This window comes from Zootoca vivipara, chromosome 6, assembly GCF_963506605.1.
Source record: "Zootoca vivipara chromosome 6, rZooViv1.1, whole genome shotgun sequence".
In the NCBI taxonomy this organism is placed as follows: domain Eukaryota; kingdom Metazoa; phylum Chordata; class Lepidosauria; order Squamata; family Lacertidae; genus Zootoca; species Zootoca vivipara.
Genome location: NC_083281.1, coordinates 16,902,710 through 16,926,875, shown reverse-complemented (window position 1 = coordinate 16,926,875; position 24,166 = coordinate 16,902,710). Strand labels below are relative to the sequence as shown.

Genomic DNA, 24,166 nt, shown 5'->3' with positions numbered 1-24,166 from the left:
CGGGGGGGGGGTATTTTTTTCAAGTTATCATTCCCCCCTATTGTAAAATCCAGCAACACTGAAAAAAATCCTGCCTTGTGACAGCCGATCATCACCCACCCACCCCTGCCGAACCCCTCCCCTTGCCCTGCCAGCTCCAGCTGTGACCCTCTCTTTCCTCCCATTGCTACAGCCAGTCACCGCCACCGCCACCCCCCAAAAAACATTGCTCTTCATCCTGCCCCCCTGCACTCCACTGGCCTTTGAGAAGCTTAACTCCGCTGGTCGCCTTTTCAGAGGTTGTGCCAGGTCCGAAAGAGACGGGAGCAGAGAACTGGGTCGCAGCCCAAGTGAGGGGAGAGGAGGGGGCTTCATCCTCCATGGGGCTTGTCTTGCAGGAGGGGGGACCTGCCCACTTTCACATGCATCTAGAGGGTGGGCAAGGGGTTTCCCATCCCAGGCAGCCGAGGGGGGCAAGGGGCCAGGAGCGGCTGCTGTCCTGCCAGCTGCCTACCCCTGGCTATGGCTTTTGAGTCGAGTTTTGGTGACAGCCAGCAGGAGACGCAGGCAGGGTTTGGTCCCCGCTGCTGCAGCTGGGCGGGGGGGGGGGAGAGATGGGGTGCAGAAGAAAAGGTTCTTGTGGCAGGCGAGAGGGCAACAAACGCCCCGAGGCCTGGCAGGGCTCAGCACCATCACGGCTAAGGGCACGGAGGAGGAGGAGGGGGGCGAGGATGGGCAAAGGGGTGGGCAACGGGTCCCCAGCCTAGGTCAGGGTGATGTAGGCGGACGCCTTCTCCTTCAGCTGCCGCAGGCACAGGTGGCAGCTCCAGGTTCCTGGAAATGGGGAGTGGAGAAAGGCAGAGAAGCATCAGATGGGGGTGCATTTCCTAAGAAGCCCCCCTGCCCCTCCCCATCAAGCCGCCTTGCCTAGGGTGGGGTCCCTCCTCACCTTCGGGGGGCTCAGCCATGGGTGGGCTCAGGCAGTACATGTGGTAGCCCCGATCACAGTCATCGCAGAACAGCAGCTGGTCCTGCAGCAGAAAGAGAGAGAAGGGCGTGGGAACGCAGCTCTGCAGGGGTGTACCCGTGGATCGAGCAGGCGCTCCTCTGGAGCACCGGGAAGCCTGGCACCCACGAGGGCTCATTTCAGGCAGAAACGGGTCTTCCACAAACACAAATCTCCTGGGAGAGCTCAGCTAGTAGAGCATCAGATTCTTCATCTCAGGGTTGTGGGTTCAAGCCCCACCTTGGGCAAAGGATTCCTGCCTCGCAGGGGGTTGGGCTAGATGACCCTTGTGGTGCCTTCCAACTCTACAATTCCATGATTCCCCCCCCCCGGGTGAGGGGGTGGGGCGCTTCTGGCAGACAAAGGGGAGTCTTCATCCCCTGAACTGTACTTCTTTCCCAAAGGAACAACGGGAAAGATTCAGGACAGAGAAAATAAAAAGTCCATTGCACAACAGCTCAGTGTTCAAACCACGGAACGCTCTCTCGCAGGAGGCAAGGATGACCACCGACCTGGATGGCTTTAAAAGAGGCGGAGACAAATTCCTGGCAGAGACAGATCTGGAAGGCTGTGAGCCACGAAGTTGTGCCCTGCCCTACCCAGCTGGGGGCAGCAGGAGGGGAGAGCTGGGGGCAGCAGGAGGGGAGAGCTGTTCTTGCACCCTTGCGGGCTTCCTATGAGGGTCGCCTGGGTGGCCACGGGGTGCTGGCTTAGAGGAACCCCTGGCCTGATCCCGCAAGCTCTCCTTAAGGGCAGGTGATCGATCCCAAGAATAGATAGACCAATAAAAAATTCCTTCCAGTAGCACCTTAGAGACCAACTAAGTTTGTCATTGGTATGAGCGTTCGTGTGCATGCACATGGGAAGGCAGATGAGGGGGAGGGGAGTCCTGGCATTTGCTGAGCTCCTGGAAGGGTGGGGGGGAGGCGGTCAGATCCAGGCCCGGCCGGCTCACTTACGTCGTTCTCGGAGGTGCCGCAAAGGCTGCAGCTCTTGCACTCGATGCACTGCCACCGGTAAGTCCGCACGGCAGCTGTCATGTTGACGGTGAACTGCAGGCAGGATGGGTGCCCTGCGCACGAGAGAGGGAGACAGAGAGCACCACGTGAGGCCACGCAGGATGTAGCAATTAGAGCGTCAGACTAGGACGTGGGAGAGACCAGGGTTCAAATCCCGCCACTTGGCTCTGAGTGAGGCTCACTGGGGGTGACCTTGCGCCGGTCACTGCCCCTCTCGGCCTCACCTCCCTTGCGGGGGGGGGATGAGTAAATGAGGAGGGGGAGGAGCTTCGGGGGGAAGGGGGGGGTAAAGGTAGAATATAAATGGAAGGAAGGAAGGAATGGGCCAGCTGCCCATTGCAGGAAAAGCTCTTCCAAGCATCCCTGACAGATGCCCACAAAGCCTCTGCTTCAAAACCTCCGACGAAGGAGAGTCCACCACCTTCTGAGGGAGTCCCCTCTGGGGTCCGAAAGTGTCCAAAAGTGTGCAGTTCTTGTCGCACTCGAGAAGGATATTGCAGAGGTGGGGAAGGTTCAGAAAAGGGAGGGAGCGCAACTCCTCCAGGAGGAAAACTGTGGCATCCCGGGCTTGCTACCGGTAGTTGAGAGCAAAGTATGAGTGGACATGATGGAAGCGGATAAAATCAGGCATGACTTGGATAACGTGGAGAGAGAGAAGTTTTTCTGCATGTTTCAGATGAAAGAAAGGCTTTCTTCAGAATTCAACTATGGAACTCCCTGCTGCAGGAGGCTCTAAAAGGGCTGTAAAAGAGGGCTAGGCTCCTTCATGAAGGACCAGATTCTTGTGCTCAGGTCCTGCTTGCTGGTTTCCCATAAGGGGCACCTCATTGGCCACTGGGAGAACAGGAGGCTGGACTGGATGGGCCTCCTTTGGCCTGATCCAGAGGCTCCAGACCGGCAGTGGTTTTACCCCTCCAAATTATCGTGTGGCAACGAAGGGTGTGTGTGTGTCAAGCAATGGCTCCTGAAGGCTGGAGCAAAGCTACACACCTCAAAGAACACACCCACCCACCCACCATGGCACTCTGCATGTGCTCAGGGAACTTCTGCCTCCTGCTGCTGTGCACCTGATCTGCGGATGAGACCTGCGGCTTGAGAAACGCTCTGTGTCCTGGTGGACCATTCTTCTTGGGAGGTTTCAGAGCAGAGGTTAGGAGCGTCAGGGAATCTTTAGCTGCGATTCCTGAATTGCAGTGGGCTGGAATGGATGCCTCTTGAGTGTCCCTTCCAACTCTGAGATTCTCTGATGATGCTCTTCGTTTATAACCTGGAGGCAGGTTCCCCCACCGCTCTGTCCCGCATGGGCCAAGCCCTTCCCCCCTACTTCACCCACCAGCCCCGGCCTCACCTGAACGACCACAATCCGCGCAGGAGATGAGATCCTCGGGGCAGCCGGTCTTCTTGGAGCCGCCTAGACAGAAATCACAATAACCGTTTGGTATGACTGTGCCGTCCGGTGCTTTCTTAGCTGTAAGACAACAGCAAGGAGAGGCCAAAATCAAGGTGGGGAGCCACACAGGCCCCCTGTGTACCCCAGCATCCCCCTCCCTCCACCAGCCACCCCCAGGCAGGAGGGGGAGAGTCCCACTCCTGCCTGCCTGCCTGCCCACACATTCGTCGCCTCCTCCCAGTGCATGGAGAGTTTTCTCAGCATCACAGAATAGTACAGCTGGGAGGGGTCCCCAGGGTCATCTAGCCCAACCCCCTGTGATGCAGGACTTTTGCTGGCACCTGGTCCACATGCAGCTGGGGAAAGGGGCTGATGCTTCCTTCCACACATGACAAACGTCCCACTGCGCCATCATCACCTCACACAGAGACTGTCAGCAAGCGGCATGTGTGGGCTTCTGCCCCACCCCGGGTACCATGCAGGGGCAGCAATCCTGCCGTGAGGGGGCTTGGCAGCTCATGAACACATGCATCCATCACAAAGGATTGTGCAGCCCATGCAGTTTCAGTTTCGTCATCTGTGCCCTAAGTGTCTAGTCCTCAAGGCCGAGCTTTCCCAAGGCCTCCTTCCCCCTGCCCTGCAGCCCATCTTTGGCCAAAATGATTTTGAAATGCACCAGAATCGCAGGAGCGGAATGAAATCAGCAGAGCAGGGAGTGGCCACCCCCAGGCAGAGGAATTTTACCTCTCCTGGTTGCAGGAGGGGGAAGTGTTCGATTGGGTTTGGTTCAAGGGGGCGTCTCTCAAACAAGAGCCCCCACAGGTGGCTCACCACAACCCTGGAGAAGTGGCCAGCAGGGTGAGGAAGGAGGAACCGAGCCAGGAAAAGGGTGGCACCCCAGGACTCGAACCTGGACCCCTCAGCTGCCCCCCAGGAGATGGCGGGCGGAGGGGGGCACCAGGCACGCTTGCCACGGCCACCTCCTCCTCCTGCCCCCCCGCCTCACAGGGATGGTTTTACCTGTGTGCCTGCGCTGGTTCTCGGGGACCCAGTTCAGCTCTTTGTAAAACTCTGGAGGAAGCCAGACATGCAAAAAGATATATATATATATATAAAATGGAAATAAGCAGGAGGGGGGGGGAATAAAAATGGAGCACATCAAAATCAGCCGTGTGAGAAGAAGCCAGTCGGGTTTCCATGAAGGGAATCGTGGTTTTTCCAAAAGAAAAAAGAAAAAGAAATATATATATATATCTGCCTCTTTGGAATCGGCAAGCAAAGAAATGAATATGTAAAAAGAGGGGGGAGCTTTGTGAAAGGATGGAGGGGTTTGTGGGGTGGAGGGGCACGGAAGTGAGTCTTTGGCACCGTAATGGGGTGGGGGGGTGCAAGGGGGTGGGGCAAGAGCAAATGAGGCACCGGCAGCTAAGAAACAGGCAAAATCCGTTCTAGGATTGAGCCTCCAAGGCCCAGAGGGGGAAGCCCAGAGAGAAGCAGGCACAGCCCTCTGGGTCAGAATGGGGCAACTTCCTGCCCACCCTCCAACCATCCGAGGTGGGGAGGGGGAACCAGGCGTCCTGGCCCTCTTTCTCCAGAGATTGTGGTGCTAACCAAGTCCCTTCCCCCAATCTCCTGCTCTTTGTGCAGATCCAACTACATCAGTATGCACTGGTGGTCGCCATGGCAACTGTCTAGAAAAAAGGATGGGATGCATGTTAGTTGGGGGGGGCAGGAGAGAACTGCTCTCTCTCTCTCTCTCCCAAGCTTTTAAAGCTAGACTTCCACCAACCACACCCTGTTTCCTTGCACAGTTCATGCCCCCCCACCATGATGTCCCCCCCTCCTCAAAAAAGGGGGGAGGGGAAAATCACATCCATTCAGTCTCCCTTAGCAATGCACCCCCCCACACACACACTCCCCCCTCCCCACTGCCTCAGTGCTCTCTCTCACACACAGCAATTTTAAATGGCCTAATAGGCAGCAGATTCCTAGATAGTTGCTGGGGTGTGCTATGCGCCTGCCCACCCTCTCCCCGAAAACAAACTTCCCTTCCATCACATGTATAACAGACAACACACAGCACAGAGCACACTGCTTCAATCTCATGATTCACAGAGATTGGACTCGGCCGATGGGACAAAGATTCTAACACAACACAACACAACACAGAGAGCATTGGATATTGAGAAAGTTGCACAGAGTTTTCATGGCATCATAGAATTGTACAGTTGGAAGACACCCCCAAGGGTCATCCATACCAACCCCCTGAAATGCAGGGATCGCAGCTGAAGGACACTGACAGGTGGGCATAATAAATAATAACGGTGACAGGGGACATCCTTATGTTGTCCCCTTCATTATTTTACACTTTTCAGTTATCACATTGCTCACAATCAGCATGGACTGTTGTACTGAATAGATTTCCTCAATACCTCTGCCAAATACCCCCCCCCCCAAAGTTCATCATTTCCATTGTCTTCTTCATAAAAGTCCATGAAACATCGTCAAAGGCCTTCTCTGCATCAATGCCACTTTTTTATTATTTCTGACATCCAAGGAAGGATTTCCACTCTCTCACACACAAACACAGACATGAGACTTTTCAGAATCGAGAGGCCTTCATGTGCCTTCACACAAATTGAGCCTTTGGAAGCCGGACCTCTGTGTGCATTCACACAAAGACACTCACCCTAGCATAGGCACCCTCTCATGCTGAAGATTGTGGGTGCCCTGCCCGCAAGGGAGGGCTTCAGCTTTGCCCATTGACTTGGGGGGGGCAGTCCCCACAAATATATTATTGTGGGGAACAAAGCACCCCCGCCCCCCAGAACTGGCTCCAGGATGTACATTCAGTCCACCTTCAGGGGGGAGCTTCGTGCCCCCCAACACACACCCATCAGAAGCACCAGCACCAGACACTGTCTCCTCTGCCTCTCCCCTGTTTGCAGATCAGCTGCTCCCTCCCCCTCAGGGCTCCCCCCCACCCCACCCCAGGCCCCCTCCTCACAACAACCCCCACCAATGGCAAAGCTCCTCCAAGCGTCTCCAACTTAATTGAAATGATAAATCAGGGGAAAATATTATACCTGCCAACTCCACCCACCAGGTTGCCGTGGCAACCTCATCGGCAGGTGGGTGGGGGTGTTAAAAATGAAGACCCTCACTCAGTGGGGGGGGGAGCAAGGAAAAGGAAGGGAAAGGAACAGTGCAGCCACCATCTCAAGGCGACGATGTGCGTGTGAAGACATCCAGTAATTGCACTTTGCATATGCTAATTCAACCAAATGTATGTAAAATCTTAACATGCAACAGCCTAGCAGAGATGGAGCTTCTGCAAGAAGCAGGGAGCCAAGGAGCTGAGGTGGCAGGTTGTGTTTCTAAAAGACTGTTGCCAATTGGGATGCGGCTGTGTTTGGAACACCAGAAGAGCCTTGCAAAGGCTCAGTCAGTCCGGGATCCTGTTCTGACAGCGGCCAAACAGATGGCCCACAAACAGGACCCGAGCACAAGAGCAACTCTCCCCTCCTGGGGTTTCCAGAAACTGGCACCTGGGAACATTGCTTCCTCCGACTGTGGAGGGCAGAAGTTGGTGGTCATTCCTGCCTCCAGTGGGAGGGAGTTCCGCAGCTTCACTCTGTGCTGCATGAAGAAGTCTGTGCGAACCTTCCCACATTCCACTTCCTTGCATGCCCAGAAGTTCAAGTGTTATGAGAGAGGGAGGGAAACTTTTCTCTAGCTGCTGTCTCCAGGCTGTGCATAATTTTATAAACTAATAATTAACTTATCACAGTTTTCTGAAACCAGAAAAGCACAAAATGTGGCACCCTTTCCTCGCAGGGGAGTCGCTCCACCCTCTTTTAGCTGCCCTTTTTCGAATCTTTCCCGGCTCTGCTTTTGAGGCGAAGCAACCAAGACCATACACGGGACATCCCAAACGTGTTCACGCCAGAGCATCGCATAACGGTGGTGTTGTGAAATGGCCTGCTTTGTTTTCAAGCTCCTTTCCTAAGGAACTTGGGCATGGAAGAAAGACCAGAAACCGCCTGGCATGCAGCAGGCACCCACTTAGCTTAGGGCTTCTGCTGCTGAGTCAGACCAGCTGGCAATGCCAAGGCCAAGGCAGACTTTTCCTGGACCCGAGGGGGCTTGGCATCGAACTGGGGCACCCTTGAGCAGCACAGGCTGACCCACCCCCTTGAGCAAGACTGTCCCTGTCTCCTGCATCACAGGGAGAGAGGAAGAGGCCTTTGGGTCGTGCCAGAAAGGGGGGCGAAGGCCTCCCACCCAGGAATCAGCCTCAGGAATACCCACTGCCCCCGAGGCTGGCATCAAAACCACAAGTCCTTCAAGGCATATCCCATAGGGATAGAATATTCCCCTTTGGGCACTATTTACGGTACTTCTCGGACAGACTCATGCGTTTTGGTCCATCTGGCTGGGCATTCTCAGCAGCCTCTGGCCCACCTGGTGTCCTTGAGATGCTGTGGACCACAATTCCCAGCCTCCCCAGCCACCATAGCAGAGACTGATGGGAGATGCAGTCCTGCGGTGGCTCTCCTGATTTCAGACCAAAGCCCTTTCCTTAGCTGGAGATGCTGGAGGCCTGCGAACTGCAAGCTCATTCGTTCCTTCATTGCATTTATATCCCACTTTTTTCTCCAAGGGAAAAAGTGGTGCACGTGGTTCTCCTCCTCCCTGTTTCATCTTCACAACAACCCTGCGAGGTAGGTTAGGCCAAGCAGGACCGTGACTAGCCCAAGGTCACCCAGGGAGCTTTGTGGCCAATGAGGGAGGACTTGAACCCTGGTCTTTCCCAAATCCTAGTTCTCATTTAATCTCCGCAGCAACAACAACCCTGCGAGGTAGGTTAGGCCGAGCGAGGAGGCAGGGACTGCTCTAGTCACCCGGGGAGTTTCATGGCCAATGAGTGGGGATTTGAACGCTGATCCCTCCCAGGTCCTAGTCGGACACTTCACTAGTGAGGACCATTGCCTCACACTCTCAAAGCTATGCAAAGCAGATGTTCTGCTACTGAGCTGCAGGCTAAATGCTAATTTCTAGCGGAATTCATTAATTATCTTTATAATCCTCCTTGTCCTTCTGTCCTCTGCAGCCTAGCGAGGCAGTTTGGGGTCCTTCCCTGCACCCCACAAAATGCAAAGGCATCTAATGTGAGGCTGAGCTTTGGGAAGAGGAGATACTCAAGTGACGCAACGCCAGTCCAAACCAGTCCAGGGGTGAGGCAGGTGCAAAGTAGCCCAGGTGGAGTTGTGCATTTGTGAGAGGGGGGTTCTTTCAGGTGGTGGTGGGGAAGCGTTCCCTGCAGCCAAAGGAGAGGTGGCCAGGGAGGGTCACTCACGTTTGTGGTTGTTCTTGCGATGGAAGGGGAGGGTGTGGCGTTCAGGGCCCTCTTCGCCCTCCTCCTCTGCCAGGTGCGTGTGAGTGTAGTGGTAGCTCAGTCCCGGGCGGTTCTTGTAGCGCTTCCCACAGACTGAAAAGGAAGAAGCAGCGTAGAATTGTGGAGCTGGAAGGGGAACCCCGAGGGTCATCCAGCCCAACCCCCTGCCCCGCCATGCCGGAGTCCCAGCTCAAGAACCCCTGGCAGGTGAAAAGAACCCACAGGGCACAGGAACATAGGAAGCTCCCTTATGCCACTGGTCCCATCTAGTTCAGTGCTGTCTACACTGGCTGGCAGCAGCTCTCCAAAACTTCGGGCTCTCTCCCATCTGTACCTGGAGATGCCAGCAGGAACTGAACCTGGAACCCTCTGCATCCAAAGCAATGTGCTCTGCCACTGAGCTGGCACCCAAGGGACTTTCTCAAAATGGGTAAAATGGGGGGGGGTGTCCCATCCCTTGCAAGAGGCAACCCCTGCCCTTAACCCCCTGGAAGAGGGTCACCCGTCAACCCCACCCCCTGCCTCTAATGCAGCCCTGTCCCCAATTCCCACCCCACTCCCATCTCCCAGTAAGGGGTCTACTCCAGGCGTTCCAGGATGACAACTTATTTATCTCCTTATTTCATAAAATTCATGTACCACTCAATTGCAAAAAGAAACCTCTAAGCGATTTACTGAAAGAGAAAACAATAAAATCCAGAAAGGTTTCCAAAAATTGCGGTGAAGGTGCCTGGTTGATATCAAGAGGCAGGGAGTTCCAAAGTGTAGGTGCTGCCACACTAAATGATGGAGTTCTTCCAAATGCAGAAGGGGGATTTTGTGGCAGGGCCAATTCAATCTCACAGGCAAACTGGTCCCAAGTGCTTAAGGGGTCTTATTTATTTATGGTTATACTTACAGTATTAAATTTGTTAGCCCAAAGCAACTTACAACCAATATACTAAGAGTAACTCCTGGAACTCAGCCCAGGAGCAAATTGGCAACCAGGACAGATCTCTGAGCATCGGAGTTACATGTGGACAAGACCCGTCTCGGCTCAGCAATCGCGCTGCAGCATTCTGCACTCCCAGCAGCTTCCCCACATCCTTCACATCATCCCTGGCTCTTGGCCACAGTTCCCCACCCTGCTTCCACCCCAAAGTCCCCCAGACCCACAGAGCTGCCCATTCAGCCCCCCTGTGCTCTGCCCCAGGCTCAAAGCAGGTTTGCCACGCCAGCCTCCTGCCATCTGAGTCAGCCCCCTCCTCTAAGCGTTTGGAGACACCCCTGGGGGCTGCTTCTCCTGAGCCAGGAAGCGGCAGCAGGAACACTCACCCCGTGACCCACCTCCACCCCTTGCCCCAAACCGCCATCAAAGGGGCACTCACTGTCGCAGACATACGGCTTGTCTCGGTCTTCCAGCAGCGCCGCGTCCTGCCTCTTCCGCAGACCTCCGATGCCGTAGGCCTGGGCGTGGGGAAGAGAGACAGGCTGGTCTCAGTGATGATACATTCTGTTTTTAAATAAAAAGCAAGCTCCTAGACCTCATGGGCATGGTGGACAGAGAGAGGAGGAGCTTGGTCTCAGAGCGGAGGAGGTTGCGCCTTGCGACTGGATTGGCCAGTTTTGTCTGTGTTGCGCTCATGAGAACATGAAAGTAGCCAGCTGGTTCAGGCCCAATGTGGCCCATCTAGTCCAGCCTCCTGTTCTCACAGTGGCCAAATATCCCATAGAACCTCAGAATCCAGATAGACTGCGTCTGGGCTTGGAGGCTCCATAAGAACCTAAGAAGTGTCTGTCAGCCGGTTCAGCACCCAGCTTCAATGTTTTCATTACAAAGTTTCCCTGGCAATGATCCCAACCAACCAGGGGAACTCGGCAAGAGCTGAGCTGCAGAAGCCGGCCCCGAATTCCCTGAGCTTCAGGTGAACCGAGATAAGCAGCCTGAGCTTTGCAAGAGCTGAACTGCAAGCTGGTTAAGGTTGAAATGGAGAAGTCGAGCTAAATAACAAGGCGGGGGACAGAACAAAAGGCAAATTCAGCCTGATCTTGTAGAAATCCAAAAACATGCCTCTGTGATTTCCAGCTTTAAACACAGATTAAGGAATGTGATTTAAACAGACGCCAATCCTAAAAGAGGCTGACCTACTTTGGCTGCTTTTACAAGAGGAGGAGGAGTGTGGGGGGGGATTAGGGTGCCTCCCAGGCCCACTTTGCACAAAAAAAGAGGGCCGGAGGCTCAGTGACAGCAGACGAGGACCCTCATTTTCACAGGGGGCTGCCTTTGTCAGGGGCCCCCACAGCACGCACTGTGCTTGAGGGCCCCAAATTTCTGGATCCAAGAGGAGAAAGGGGGGCTGCCTGGCAGGAGTTTTGCACCTGTTGTCCCAGCACAGCTGGCAGCTGCTTTGCAGGCCTGTCTTTGGGGAGGCCGAGGGAAATCCTCAGGTGCCCCCCTGAGCCCCCCCCCCCGGCCCAACATGCATTGCAGGGGGTTGGACTAGATGACCCCATGGGGTCTCGTGGCAGCTCTATGAATCTATGACCCAAAGTGCCCTATGCTGAGCAACGTCACTGGTCCCTCCAGCTCTGGGTCATCTACTCTGACCGGCAGCAGCCGGCTCCCAGGGGCTTCAGAGAGGGACCCTTTCCCAGCCCTGGAGAGGCCGGCAGGGGTTGATCCCGGGACCATCAGCCCTGCCCTCTGCTCCAGGAAAAGGGGGAGGGGAGGGGCAGCACTCTGCATGTGCTCAGGGCCCTTGAGTCTCGCACGATCCAATTGGCAATGAGCCCCATGGCCGTAAAGCAGGACTGGGGTGGGGAGGTTGGAGGGCTAATCTTTCCCTTGAAGAGGACTGCCCACTCCCCACACCCCCAACTACTCCGCTCCCATGCTCCGAGCCCAAGAAAACCAGCCTTGCAGGGTTGGACGGAAGCAAGGCCACCTGCTCCAACTTCCTTTTCCTGGCAGGGGCTGGCTAGTTGCTTCTGAGAAGCCCCCAAGCAAACCTTGGCCTTTCCCTGCTGCCGAGGCCCTGCCTTGGGCACTTGCGGGTAGACTGCCCCTATCTCTGGAGGCTTCGTTGAGCCGCCGTTGCTTTAACAGAGGAGGGTCTGCTGGCTCTTCAGGCTGGGGCTTGGGAAGGTTACAACCTTTTTACCCCTGCCTGCCCCCTTTCCTTGCCCCACCTTGCTCTTGGCCTTGTTCTTCCGGCGAGGGACGTCGTCCTCCAGGTCATCCGTGTCCAAGTCGTGGAGAAATTCCCCAATTGGCGCCTTCTGCAAAGTGTGTGTGTGTGAGAGAGAGAGAGAGAAGTGAGAGGGGCAGGGACCCTCCTCTCGCAGTCAACAGCACAACAGCCCCAGGAGGCAGGCCACCCAATGATCGCTGTGCTGAGCACCCAAGGAGTGCTTTCTAGATCAGGCCAAAGGGGGCCCATCTAGTCCAGCCTCCTGTCCTCCCAGGGACCAAATGTCCCATAGAACCTAGGAATCCAGGTAGACTTCCTCTGGAGCTGGAGGTTCCACAACAACATAATATGATCCTGGTGACTGGACCATCTAGTCCAGCATCCTGTTCTCACAGTGGCCAACCAGATGACTGTTACATGGGAAACCTGCAAGCAGGATTTGAACACAAGAGCGCTACCTCCTCCTGTGATTCCCAGCGACTGACATTCGGAAGCATCACTGCCTCCATCTGTGGTGGCAGAGCATCTAACCTAAGGCTGCCAGACGTCCCCGGATTTACAAATCAGTCCCCAGACAAAATCCATCTGTTAAGTCGGAAGTTGAAAAGTGTCCCCGGATTCATTGGGGGGAAAAATCTGGTCACCTGAATCTAATCCTCTTGGCTAGGAGCCATCCATAGCCCTCTCCTCCTCCTCCATGGATTGGCCAATCCTTTTTTAAAGCCACCCCTGCCTCTTGTGGGAGGGAGTTCCACAGTTCCACTAGGCATGCTTAGAGGTGAGCCATGGGTCTGGCGGTTGGGGTGGGGTGGGGGTTCTTGCTTCTCTCACCGGACAGTCCAGGACGAGTTCTTCCTCCTTCAACTCCGGCTTCTTGTCTCCCGTCTCGGCGCACAACAAGGCTTCCAGGACGGGACCTTCGGGCAGCCCCCCCTCCTTCTTCAAGGGGGGCTCACAGTCTGGGGGAGGAGAGAAACCGAGTCAGAGGAGGAGGAGGAGGAGGAGGAGTCCCCAATTCATCCTCTCTGCCTGTATCTGATCAACACACAGACTCTCTACACACAGCCACACATATGCAGGCCCCTGACTCTCCAGGTCGGCTTCCGGCCCAGGTGGCAAACTACAACTCCCACCAGCCCCCAGCTAGCCACTGGCCACGTGGGGGGTGGCTGGGGGAAGCGGTCATCCTAATCTCCTGCAGGCCATCAGCTTGGGGAAGGGTCTAGACCACCCCTGGGGTGGAGTTGATTTCTGCACTGCAGAGGGTTAGACTAGATGACTCTTGGGGTCCCTTCCAGCTCTGCAATCCTACAATTCTATAATTACCTAGAGGGACGTTTAGAGTCAAGGGGGAGGGAAACAGAGGCTGGAGGAGTAAAAGATAATCATTTTCTTCATCATTATTTTATTATTTTCACTCCGACTATCCAACTGAGTTCCCCCGGCCACAGATATAAAAGCATTATAAAACATCAGCCATTCAAAACTTCCCTATACGGGGCTGCCTTCAGGTGTCTTCTAAACGTTCTACAGTTAATTTTACATAAAACCATATAATTGTAAAGTTGGAAGGGACCCCTAGGCCCATCTAGTACAACCCCCTGCAATGCAGACTTTTAAAAGCGAGTATCACTGTCTCAAGTTCACCAGCTTTGTTGGACCGATTGCAAGCGCATTTTGAATAAGTGTGCAATTAATCGTGGCTGTTTTGAATCTTACTGTGATGTGATCTTCCCTAGTAGGTCACGCGAACCACTATTCCAAATAGTGGGGGGCACTGGGTGGGGGGCACTGGAGATGAGTTCATGGAACAAAGCAGGCTCAGAAAAGTTTAGGAACCAAAGGTCCAAACTGACTTTCAGTTTAAAAAAAAAATCCTCCCTAAGACTGCAGGGAACATCTGTGTTGATGGGAGCTGCCTTGGACCAAGTTGCCTTTGCAGACCCCTCTTGCAGCCAGACATCCGCTGAAAGCCCACCCACCCCCTGTCTCCTGCTCCACATTGCACAGCTCAAATGCCACCTGCCTTTGGGTCAGCCTGCAGCCAAGTCGTGGGCCCCGATCCACCAGGGGAGACCCATTGCCTACACCAGGGTGAGGAGCCCATTTGAGAAAACAGGCAATGAATGGATTTCCTCTGGGAAATCTTCCAGGGAAGCATGGTGGGCGGAGCCAGAGGCCAAAGGTGGGAGGAGCTCTTTCCAAGGTACTGTACAGCCAGAGTCAAGGTTTTCTACAAGCAGGCCGCCACCCCCTCCCCCAAAAAAGATGCATTTCCAGCATCCATCTAGGCAAGCAAAATGCATCATTTATTTGTTTCATTTAACAATACTTAGATTTGCCTCTGAACGATTTACCAAAGCATAAAATGAAACATTGAGATCATAAATAAAAACACAGGAAGACGGGTAGCTAAAAAGAAATAAAACTCAGGTAACTTCTAGCTATCTGGATAGGCTTGCCTAAACAATTTTGTAAAAATCAGGCGCCAAAGAGAATAGAGCAAAGGCATCTGTCTGGCGTCCAGAGGCAGGGAGTTCCAAAGTCTCAGGTGAAAGACACATCCCAGACAGGCTAAAGCCCTCTGGGAAGGCACAGAGGGGTGTGGCCTGGGGACAGGGAGTGTGCAGCCTAGGGAAGGGGTCTCAAGGGCTGCTCTTGCACTTCCTTCTGGGGCTGAGGCCCCCAGGTCCCCCTACTCGACATGGGCATGGCAGGCTATCCAGGGTCTCAGAGAGGAGGCCTTCCTTCCAGATGCCACACCTGGGACCTTTCACATGCTCAAGAGACGCTGCGGATCTAACTGAGCATCTGGAGAATGGAGAGACGCCATGGGCCCAAATCTTTGCTAAAAGGCCAAAATAATGATGAGAGCCTTCTGGCACTGTATTTTAGCTTTGTTGTTTAGTTGTGCCCGACTCTTTGTGACCCCATGGACCAGAGCAGGCCACTGCCTCCCGCAGTTTGGTCAAACTCATGTTAGTAAAAAAATAAAATAAAATCCTTCAGTAGCACCTTAAAGACCAACTAAGTTTTTATTTTGGTATGAGCTTTCGTGTGCATGCACGCTTCTTCAGAAGCGTGCATGTTGGTAGCTTCGAGAACACTGTCCAACCATCTCGTCCTTTGTCGTCCCCTTCTCCTTGTGCCCTCCCCATCTTTCCCAACATCAGGGTCTTTTCCAGGGAGTCTTCTCTTCTCATGAGGGGGCCAAAGTATTGGAGCCTCAGCTTCAATCTTAGATATTTTCCCTGCTTCTGATCGGCAACCTTACTAGACTGAGATCCTGCAGGGCTCCTGTTGCTTCTCTTAACTGTCCTGACTTTTCCAGATGCACCACAAGGACTGCAGCCTCCTTGTCCTGACCCTCCGAATTATGAGTCTCTGTCGTGGCAGCTGGAGTTGAAGCCTGGTTTAAACCAGTTGGAGGAGCCACCTCTCCCAAGCGCTGCCTCTTACTTTCCTGGTGGGGCACCAGACACTCCCTCACCAAACACAAACACACACACACACAGCCCATCCCCTGTGATTCCTGCCCTGCCAGGGGTTGGGCTAGATGACCCTTGGGACCCCTTCAGGCACTTGCCCTGGCACCCCACACCCTGCCTGCCCACCCACTCCTTACCAATCTTGAACTCACAAGGCCGCAGGCGAGGATCCTCCAGGATGTTGAGCCGCCGCTTCTTCCGCCAACAGCGAGCCGGGTAAGTGTAGATCTGGCCTGGAGCCAGCCCTAAAGGAGGGGCAGGTTAGAGGCAAAATACCCTCCCACAAAACTTTGCAGGATCAGGGGGGGGAGAGGAATTGGGATTTGGCCTGGGCTGAACAGCTATGGCTACCTGCCATCCATTTATCCCCTTGAAATCCCTCGTCATTTTCCGCCACTGAGGCAAAACTACGGTAGATTTTCGTTTTTGTCCAGCTACCTTGCGAGAGGGAAGAGGAAGAGTCAAGAAAGTGGCACCAGTGCCACCTTCAAGCCTCTAGTCCATATGAGGTCAAAGTTCTCTGCCTCTCAGCTTCCTGGCTGCATTTTGCCTCCCCTTTCACGCAGTTCCTTAGGAACATGAGAATGGATTACTGGATCTGGCCAAGGGCCCATCTAGCCCAGGCTGAACAGCTGCCCGTGGGAAACCTGCAAGCAGGATTTGAACTCAAGAGAAATACTCTCCCCTTCTGCGGTTTCCAGTAACTAGGATTCAGAAGCATGGCTGCCTCTGACTGTGGAGGCAGAACAGAGCCATCCTGGATGGAAGCCCTCCTCCTCCTCCATGAGTTTCTCCAATCCTCTTTTAAAGCCACCCATGTTGGCGGCCATCCCTGCCTCTTGTGGGAGGGAGTTCCACAGGTTAACTTTGTCCTGCATGAAGACAGACTTTCTTTTCTCCATCCTGAATCTTCCAACATTCACCTTCGCTGGAATGTCAAAGAGTTCCAGCGTTAGCGGAGAGGAAGGAAAACTTTTCTTTGTCCTCTGTTCCATAGCACGGCTCCCAACTAAAGTCCCAAATGTTGCCACCTTTCTTGGAGTCCCAAACACTTCACCCCCTTGATCATTTCGGTGGCCCTTTCCTGAACCTTTTCCAACCCTGCAATATCCTTTTTGAGTCAAGGCGAACAGAACTGGACCTGGTTCTTCCCATTACAGTACTCCACACAATAGATCTGTTTAAGGGAATTACAATATCTGCATGTTCCCGCCCCCCCAATTGCTTGCCTAAGGATCCCTTGCATGGAATTTGCCTTTTTTGTGGCTGCTACACATTCCTTCTTCCCTCTCCCCCCACCCTCCTCCAGACACACATGCGGACCCCCCCCCCCAGGCCTCCAGAGAAGGGTCCGCTCTATGCACAGCGCCCAGCACAGGGTGCCCTCCTCAGACAGAACCCGTACCTGGTCCCCGGTGAGTCTTCTCCATCCAGATGTAGCAGTTGTTCTGGGCGACCCCCGTCTGCGAGTCGAGGAAGGGCAGGCGCATGCTCCGCTCTGCGCATAGCCGGGCATTGTAGCTGCGGCAGTGCTCAATGGCTTCTCGGTAGAAATCTTCGCCTAAACTGTAAGGAGAAAGGCCCACGTTTCTACACCTGTCTTAGAGCCAAGATCATTGAGACAGTTGTCTTCTTGTTGCTGTCATCATATTTACAACTTACAAGGCATAAGTGTTTTCTGCTTGGCAAGCTGAACTGAGCTGCAGCTGAGCTCTTGCAAAGCTCATGCTTCTTAACCCAAACTGCAGCTGAGCTCTTGCAAAGCTCGTGCTGATTAAACTGCAGCTGAGCTCCAGCAAGACGTTCTGGGCTGAACCAGCTGCTCCGTTCTTGAATGCTTTTCTCTTGCCCTACTTAAAGGCCAAACGTATGAAGCAACAGAAGCTCAACCCCAAATCCCTCCCATGTTTGCTGACAAAGAGGCAGCAAAACCTGGAGAGGTCTCCAACCTGGAACTCTACCAAAAGAAGCCTCAGGGAATCTGGTTGCAAGAATCTGGTTGCAAAACATTGAAAAGCCCAAAGAGCCTGGCTGGCTGTGCCACTGCAGCGAGATGCTCAATCCCAAGGCAGACTCTCTCCAAATAAACAACTGCAAACATAGATACGGGTGGAGGGGAGGTGACCCACATCCCTTTTTGGTTCTAGGGCAGTAACAAATAACATGTGGGACCTAGGGATGTTGTGGAGGGGGTAGCTCAGGAGACCTGAAACTCTGGCCTTTTGCAAGGGGCCCAGATCTCCTGTTCATTTCCCTCTTTTTTCAACATTTATAAGCAACATTTTTTTAAAGCCCAGGGCCAAAAAGGCAGCTCACCTCTCCCCAACAAAGCCATCTTAATCCATCCAGAGGCCTCTCAGTTTTCCAGGGCACATAAGCCACAGATCGTGGGTGGAGCAGAGGAGGGCCCAATCCACCACATTCAGCGTCCCAGGCTAATAAAACCTGTTGACACCATCCCATAGCACAGAGGATGCCCTGCCAGGCAGAATTTGCCCCCCCCCCCCGAAAGTCAGCTGGAAATTGCATCTATATGTATAACTTTGCATATGAAAACATCATGCAAATGTGTGCCCTGGCCCCATGCCACTAAGCCTCATATGCGCCCTTAAGAAGAGCCTGCAGGATGGGGCCAGTAGCCCACTGAGTCCAGCATCCTGTTCTCACAGTGGCCAACCAGATGTCTGTAGTCAGCCCACAAAGCAGGATTTGACCGCAAGAGCCCTCTCCCCTCCTGCGGTTTGCAGAAGCATTTACTGGAGGCAGAGCAGAGCCATCCTGGCCAATCCTCTTCTAAAGCCATCCAGGCTGGTGGCCACCCCTGCCTCTTGTGGGAGGGAGTTCCATAGTTTCACTCTCCACTGCATCAGAACAAGTGCCTTGATGGAGCCATCAGGAAATAGCGGGCCTGGGGGTGTGTGGGGGTGTGGGGGGTGTGGGGGTCTGAGGAGTATCCCTCTCTGTACTGCAGGAGGGCAAGGCAGGTGAGAGGGAGAGGCGGTTTCACCTGTGGAACCACTTCTTGCCACAAAGTGAGGACAGGAGTCCAGAATGAAGAATGAGCTCTGGCTGGGAAGGTGTCAAGCCTTATGAGGAGTGGTCGACTGGAGTTGGGGGGGGGGTGTAGCCTGGAAAAGAGAGGAATGAGAGCGGGTAGGGTAGGCATCTTCAAATATCTGAAGGGCTGTCCCACGGAAGAGGAAGCTGGCTTGTTTTCTCCAGCTCCAGAGGACCTGAACCAATAGATTCAAGTTACAAGAAAGGAGATTCCGATGAAACGTTAGGAAGAACTTTCTGGTGGTAAGAGCCATTTGACTGCCCAGGAAGGCGGTGGACCCTCCTTCATTTGAGGTTTTTAAGCAGAGGTCAGGGGATCTTTAGCCAAGATTCCTGCTTTACACGGGGGTTGGACTAGATGTCCTTTGTGGGTCCCTTCCAGCTCTACAATTCTATGATAAAACGCAAAGCAAGGGGTCTAGGAAGAGCAGACTGGTTGGTACCCCAAGGGGTGGATTTGTGTGAGAGCTCCCCCTGCTTTCAAGACTTCAGGACAGCGTCACAGTAATGATAAGAGCATCTCTGTCCATACACAGAGGGCCTTCCCCTCGCCAGGGACCGATTCCTGCCATCCCACAAGCGCCTCAGAGGGGCAGGCAGTCTGGCTTTCCAATCCGAAGGGGTGCGCTCCGGGCACATCCTTGACACCCAGGTCTGTCCCGTCTTTCGGAAACCAAACCTTGACATTAAAATGTTAGCAATTGTTAAACACACACCGGGGCTGGGAGGCCAAGCGGCTCTGGCCTTTAGCTCCTGCATCATGCTTTGGGGTGGGGGGAACGGAGGGAGGGAAGAAAAACAAACCCCACCCCAGATGCTCAATCCCTTTGCACACAGACCCTCTGACAACAGGGGCAGTCGGGAAGGGGCGCAGAGGTGGGGGAGGGGTGGCCTGGCCGAGGTGACCCCACCCCCACCCCACCTCTGCACACCTGTTCCCTTGGAGCCCGTGCATGCCCAGCTGCCGGTTGTGCAAGACCCTTTTTGCACGCGCAAACACGCGCGGAGGGCACCCAGACACAACACCGGCGGGCACCCTGCACGCTCAGGATCCACACGCGCGCACCCGCACTCGCGCTGCCCCCGGGGAGCCTCTCCCCAAGGCGCCCCCGCCAGCCACCACCACAACTGCTGGGCGCTTTGTACAGGGGCGCGCGCAGGCTTGCACCATCTCCCGGTGCGCCCCATCTCCGGGGTGCCCCTCTGGAAGCAGCACCAGCTGCCCCCCCACCTGCAACCGTGTGGCTGCAATGGAAGCCCGGCCGGCCGGCCTCTCCCATCCCGAGCCCCTCACCCACCCCCACTCCGCCCCCCTTCTCCCTCCCTCCCTCTCTCCCTCCCTCCCTCGCAAGGACCAGGAGCCGCGACGCCTGAGCCCCTCGGCTGCCCGCCGCTCTCCCTCGTTCGCCCTGCAAAGCCATCCACGCCGAGGGGAGACGGGGAAGGCGAGGCATCCATCCCTCTCCTCCCTGCTCGCCTGCCCCCCCATGCCTGGGGGAGGGGGGACCTGCCACCCCCCAGATGTGGGGCACCCACTCACCATTTGATAGGCTTGTGCACAGCTGTAGCCATTTTGGGAGGATGTGGAGGTGCCTCTGCCTTCCAGGGCTGGCGGGTTGGAGGAGCAGAGAGAGATTTTTTTTCTCCTTTTCTTTCTTTCTTTCTTTTGCTTTTTTTTTTAAACCTCTCACATCAGAATATACTGTACAATTTTATTCATTCTCCAGCAGCCTGCAGGAAGGGGGGGCCCAATCACAGCCCAGCTCCTTTGAGCCCCGGTGCACCATGGGGAATGTAGTCCCAGGGTTGCACAGAAACCTTCCTCTCCTCCCCCCACACACTTCTTTTTCTTTTTTCTGTTTTGCATTATTATTTTTTCTCTCCCTCCTTTGCAAGCCGCGGCAGGGGGGAGAAAGAGTGCCAGGCGGGTGCCACCAGGGGACTACAGCTCCCAGAGGGCCTTGCGTTTGACAGCTGAGAGGGAGGTTGGGTGCGGGATGCAAAAAAAAAAAAGAGGGGGGAGGAGAGAGGAGGGGTGGCAGTTCCCCCGTATAAATTGCACTGAAATAAATAAATAAAAATGCAGTTTGCATCTGGTTAGCGCGCACTTTTGTGCAATTGCGTTTCAAGGGAGGCGGTTGCAGAAGCATCTCTCCCTCAAGTCAGGTGTAGGGGTCAGAAACAGATGTGGGGGGGGCTTCTTATAATCAGTTATTGGGGTGTAGGAGGGATGGAAGGAATCCTAAATCCCGGCTTTCTTTGATCTCCAAGCTGGAAGCCCTCTCTGTGTGGGGTTACTATTTGTGTGTGTGTGTGTGTTGATATCTCGATTGTGTAGTAAGAAGGGGATTCTGGAATCTCGCCTTAATTCCATGCCCAGGCTTAGCGCGCCCCCCCCCACCTCTCTGGAGTGCCCAACCCAGGGAATGGGGAAGCTGCGCTGAGGACGAGGGTGCTCCTAAACGAGTGCATTTTCCCTCCCCAGTTCAGAGCCCAGGTACAGAAGCAGCAGCAGCTGGGGGGCGGGGCGGTGTAGGACCACCTAAGCTCATCACACACTGCCCCATTTGCCTACAGATGGGTGGGGGGCATGCCTGTGCATGGAGAATTCCTTAGCACTCCCCACCCACACCCCAAGGTGATCACAGAATCCTGTGGCCCTAGATAGGTGGTTGGACCCCCATCGGCCAGCAGGGTCAAAGGTCAGGGGTGATGGAGCAGCAGCAACATCAGGAAGGCTGCAGGGGAACCCCCCCCCCCAAAAAAAACCACCACACCTGCCTTCTCCAGCCTCCTTTGAGAACTAGATTCTGCTGGGTAGGGAGAAGGAATTTATTTTGGGGGGAGGTCATATTTGTGTGTGTGCAGCCGATATATTCTTTTGGGGTCACCCGCTAATGTGTGCCCCAAATGCCATCGTCCTTCCACTCCTGTTTCAGGATCAGCTGCTAGGTGGGGAGCCCCACATTATTATGGGGTAGGGGGCTGCAGGATGCCAGTGTGGGGACCAGGGTCCGTCCCACAAGGTTGAGGGACAGTGGACCGGCCCCCTGCTAAAAAGGTTTGCTGACGCCTAGAGCCCCAAATGCTTAAGGATTTGAGGCCACTTTAACTCGTTTTAGTATTTTTTGCATTCATATGTTCTGAATTTTTAAAAGACCCTGGCCCACCAGTGTGTGTGGTGGGGTCATGCTCACCACTGAAGAAGAAACCTAAAAGCCTTGAAAAGAGATGTCCAGAGTTGCCTGGCTCTGCCTATGGGCACTCTGCATATCCTCAGAGGCAAGCTGGCATGGAAAAGGAGTTCTAGACCAGAGGCTTTTTTATTAGGAATTTTAGGTGCAGAGATACCCAGAGAGCAGAAAATACTATTTCTTTTATGCAACCACAGCAGCCTGGATACTACTGGTCCAGAGATGGAAAGAAGATAAAAGTCCCGACCAGAGATGAATTGTTGATGAAGGTGATGCCAAAATGGCAAAAATGACCTGGAAAATCAGAAACCAGGAAGAGAACTACTTTAAGAAGCAATGGGGGGAATTTACAATGTATTTAAGAGAACACTGTAAACAGCTAAAGGCTTTGGCAGGATTTGTGTGACGCTTGTAATGTACTAAAAATTAAGGTAAAAATGGATTAAGAAAAATAGAGAAGATAAGTGAAGCAGTTGAAAAAAAGATTGATAATAATGGTGACCATGGAAGGGCAGGAGGGGAGTCAAAGCATTCAGGGAATCCTAAATGATGATGTTGATGTTTAAATCCAAAATTTGCAATGTAAAACTCAACAAATAAAAAGATTTAACAAAAAAGGAAAAGGAGTTCTAGAGCTAGCTTTCCGTCCCCCCAGACCATGGGTAGGCAAACTAAGGCCCGGGGGCCGGATGCAGCCCAATCGCCTTCAAAAATCCAGCCCGTTGACAGTCCGGGAATCAGCGTGTTTTTACATGAGTAGAATGTGTCCTTTTATTTAAAATGAATCTCTGGGTTATTTGTGGGGCCTGCCTGGTGTTTTTACAGGAGCAGAATGTGTGCTTTTATTTAAAATGCGTCTCCGGGTTATTTGTGGGGCAAAGGAATTCATTCTTTTCAAAATATAGTCTGTCCGTCCCACAAGGTTGAGGGACAGTGGACCGGCCCCCTGCTAAAAAGGTTTGCTGACCCCTAGAGCCCCAAATGCTTAGGGAGTTGAGGCCACTTTAACTCGTTTTAGTATTTTTTGCATTCATATGTTCTGAATTTTAAAAATTTGGTTTAAATGTTTTATCTTTTTGCAAACCGCTTTGAGGTTTCCCTTACAAGCAAGCAGTATAAACATTTTGTAAAATAAACCAATAAGTGGCCCGCTTCCTTCCAAGGAACTTTGTGCTTAACATAAGAAGAGTCTGCAGGATCAGGCCAGCATCCTCTTCTCCCAGTGTCCAGCCCAATGTGTGTTATTGGAAACCTGAGAGGTTTAGAGCAGGTAAAACATTCAGCCTTCCTGAGGTCCCCAGCAACTGGGATTCAGAAGCATGGCTGCCCCCAAACATGGAGGCAGAGCAGAGCCATCCTGGCCAGTAGCCACCCCAAGCCCTCCATGAATTTGCTCAATCCTCTTTTAAAGCCATCCTAGTTATTGGGACTCTTGTGGGAGGGAGTTCCACAGTTTAACTATTGGCTTCGTGAAGCACTTTCTTCCATCTTTCCTGAATCTTCCAGCCTTCAGTTCCATATCTTGCTCAGGAGTACGAATGCTTTGAGAGAAAGAGAAAAAAACTTTTCTCTAGTTTTCTCATTCTAGGCATAATTTTATATACTTCTGCCCCATCGCTTTATTTGCCTTATCTTTAAAAAGTCCCAAAAGCTGCAATCTTTCCTCACAGGTATATCTTTTTTCTTTTTTTTGCAGAGAAGCGACCAGAAATGTACACAGGATACCAAACGCAGGGGACGAGAAGCTCATTTGCCCCTTCCATCATGGCTTTTAAAAGGCTCTCGTGAATTTTTGTGGGAACTGTTGTGATTCATTACCCATTTCATAAAGGTAAAGGTAAAGGGACCCCTGACCATTAGGTCCAGTCGTGACCGACTCTGGGGTTGCGCGCTCATCTCGCATTATTGGCCGAGGGAGCCGGCGTATAGCTTCCAGGTCATGTGGCCAGCATGACAAAGCCGCTTCTGGCAAACCAGAGCAGCACATGGAAACGCCGTTTACCTTCCCGCTGTAGCGGTTCCTATTTATCTACTTGCATTTTGACGTGCTTTCGAACTGCTAGGTTGGCAGGAGCTGGGACCGAGCAACGGGAGCTCACCCCGTCACAGGGATTCAAACCGCCGACCTTCTGATCAGCAAGCCCTAGGCTCAGTGGTTTACCCACAGCGCCACCTGGGTCCCATTACCCATTTCATGCTGCAGGATAAAAACAAAAAGCAGGCTGCCTGCTGGCAGAGGTGTGTTTGTGCAACTGTGTGTGTGTGTCCAGCTGCTCTCCTCCTCCAAAACGCCCAGAAGCTTTTCAAAAAGCAAAAAATTACAAGCTCACCTAGAAGTTCCTTATTTTGGAAATGGAAAAAAACAGCATTAATACTACAAAACGCCCAGCCCTCCCCCCCCACAAGTTCCTCCCGCTGTTCCCTGGGGGACGATGACAAAAAAAAACCTCCACATAAACATACAA

The 24,166-nt window shown here is 53.5% G+C and overlaps 2 protein-coding genes across 2 annotated transcripts in view; one reads left to right on the top strand and one right to left on the bottom strand.

The window, feature by feature from the left end:
- The window catches only part of EGLN2 (egl-9 family hypoxia inducible factor 2), a 189,675-nt gene that overhangs the window by 10,522 nt on the left and 154,987 nt on the right, over positions 1-24,166 (top strand). The window lies entirely within an intron of this gene.
- Positions 102-20,250, bottom strand: DPF1 (double PHD fingers 1). Its single transcript, XM_060275513.1, has 11 exons — positions 20,048-20,250; positions 16,856-17,016; positions 15,588-15,695; positions 12,794-12,921; positions 11,961-12,050; positions 10,160-10,238; positions 8,754-8,885; positions 3,353-3,472; positions 1,945-2,057; positions 929-1,010; positions 102-813 (listed from the first exon to the last, which is right to left on the bottom strand). The coding sequence occupies exons 1-11, from the start codon at positions 20,077-20,079 to the stop codon at positions 743-745; spliced, it is 1,116 nt and encodes a 371-aa protein (XP_060131496.1). The 5' UTR covers positions 20,080-20,250; the 3' UTR covers positions 102-742.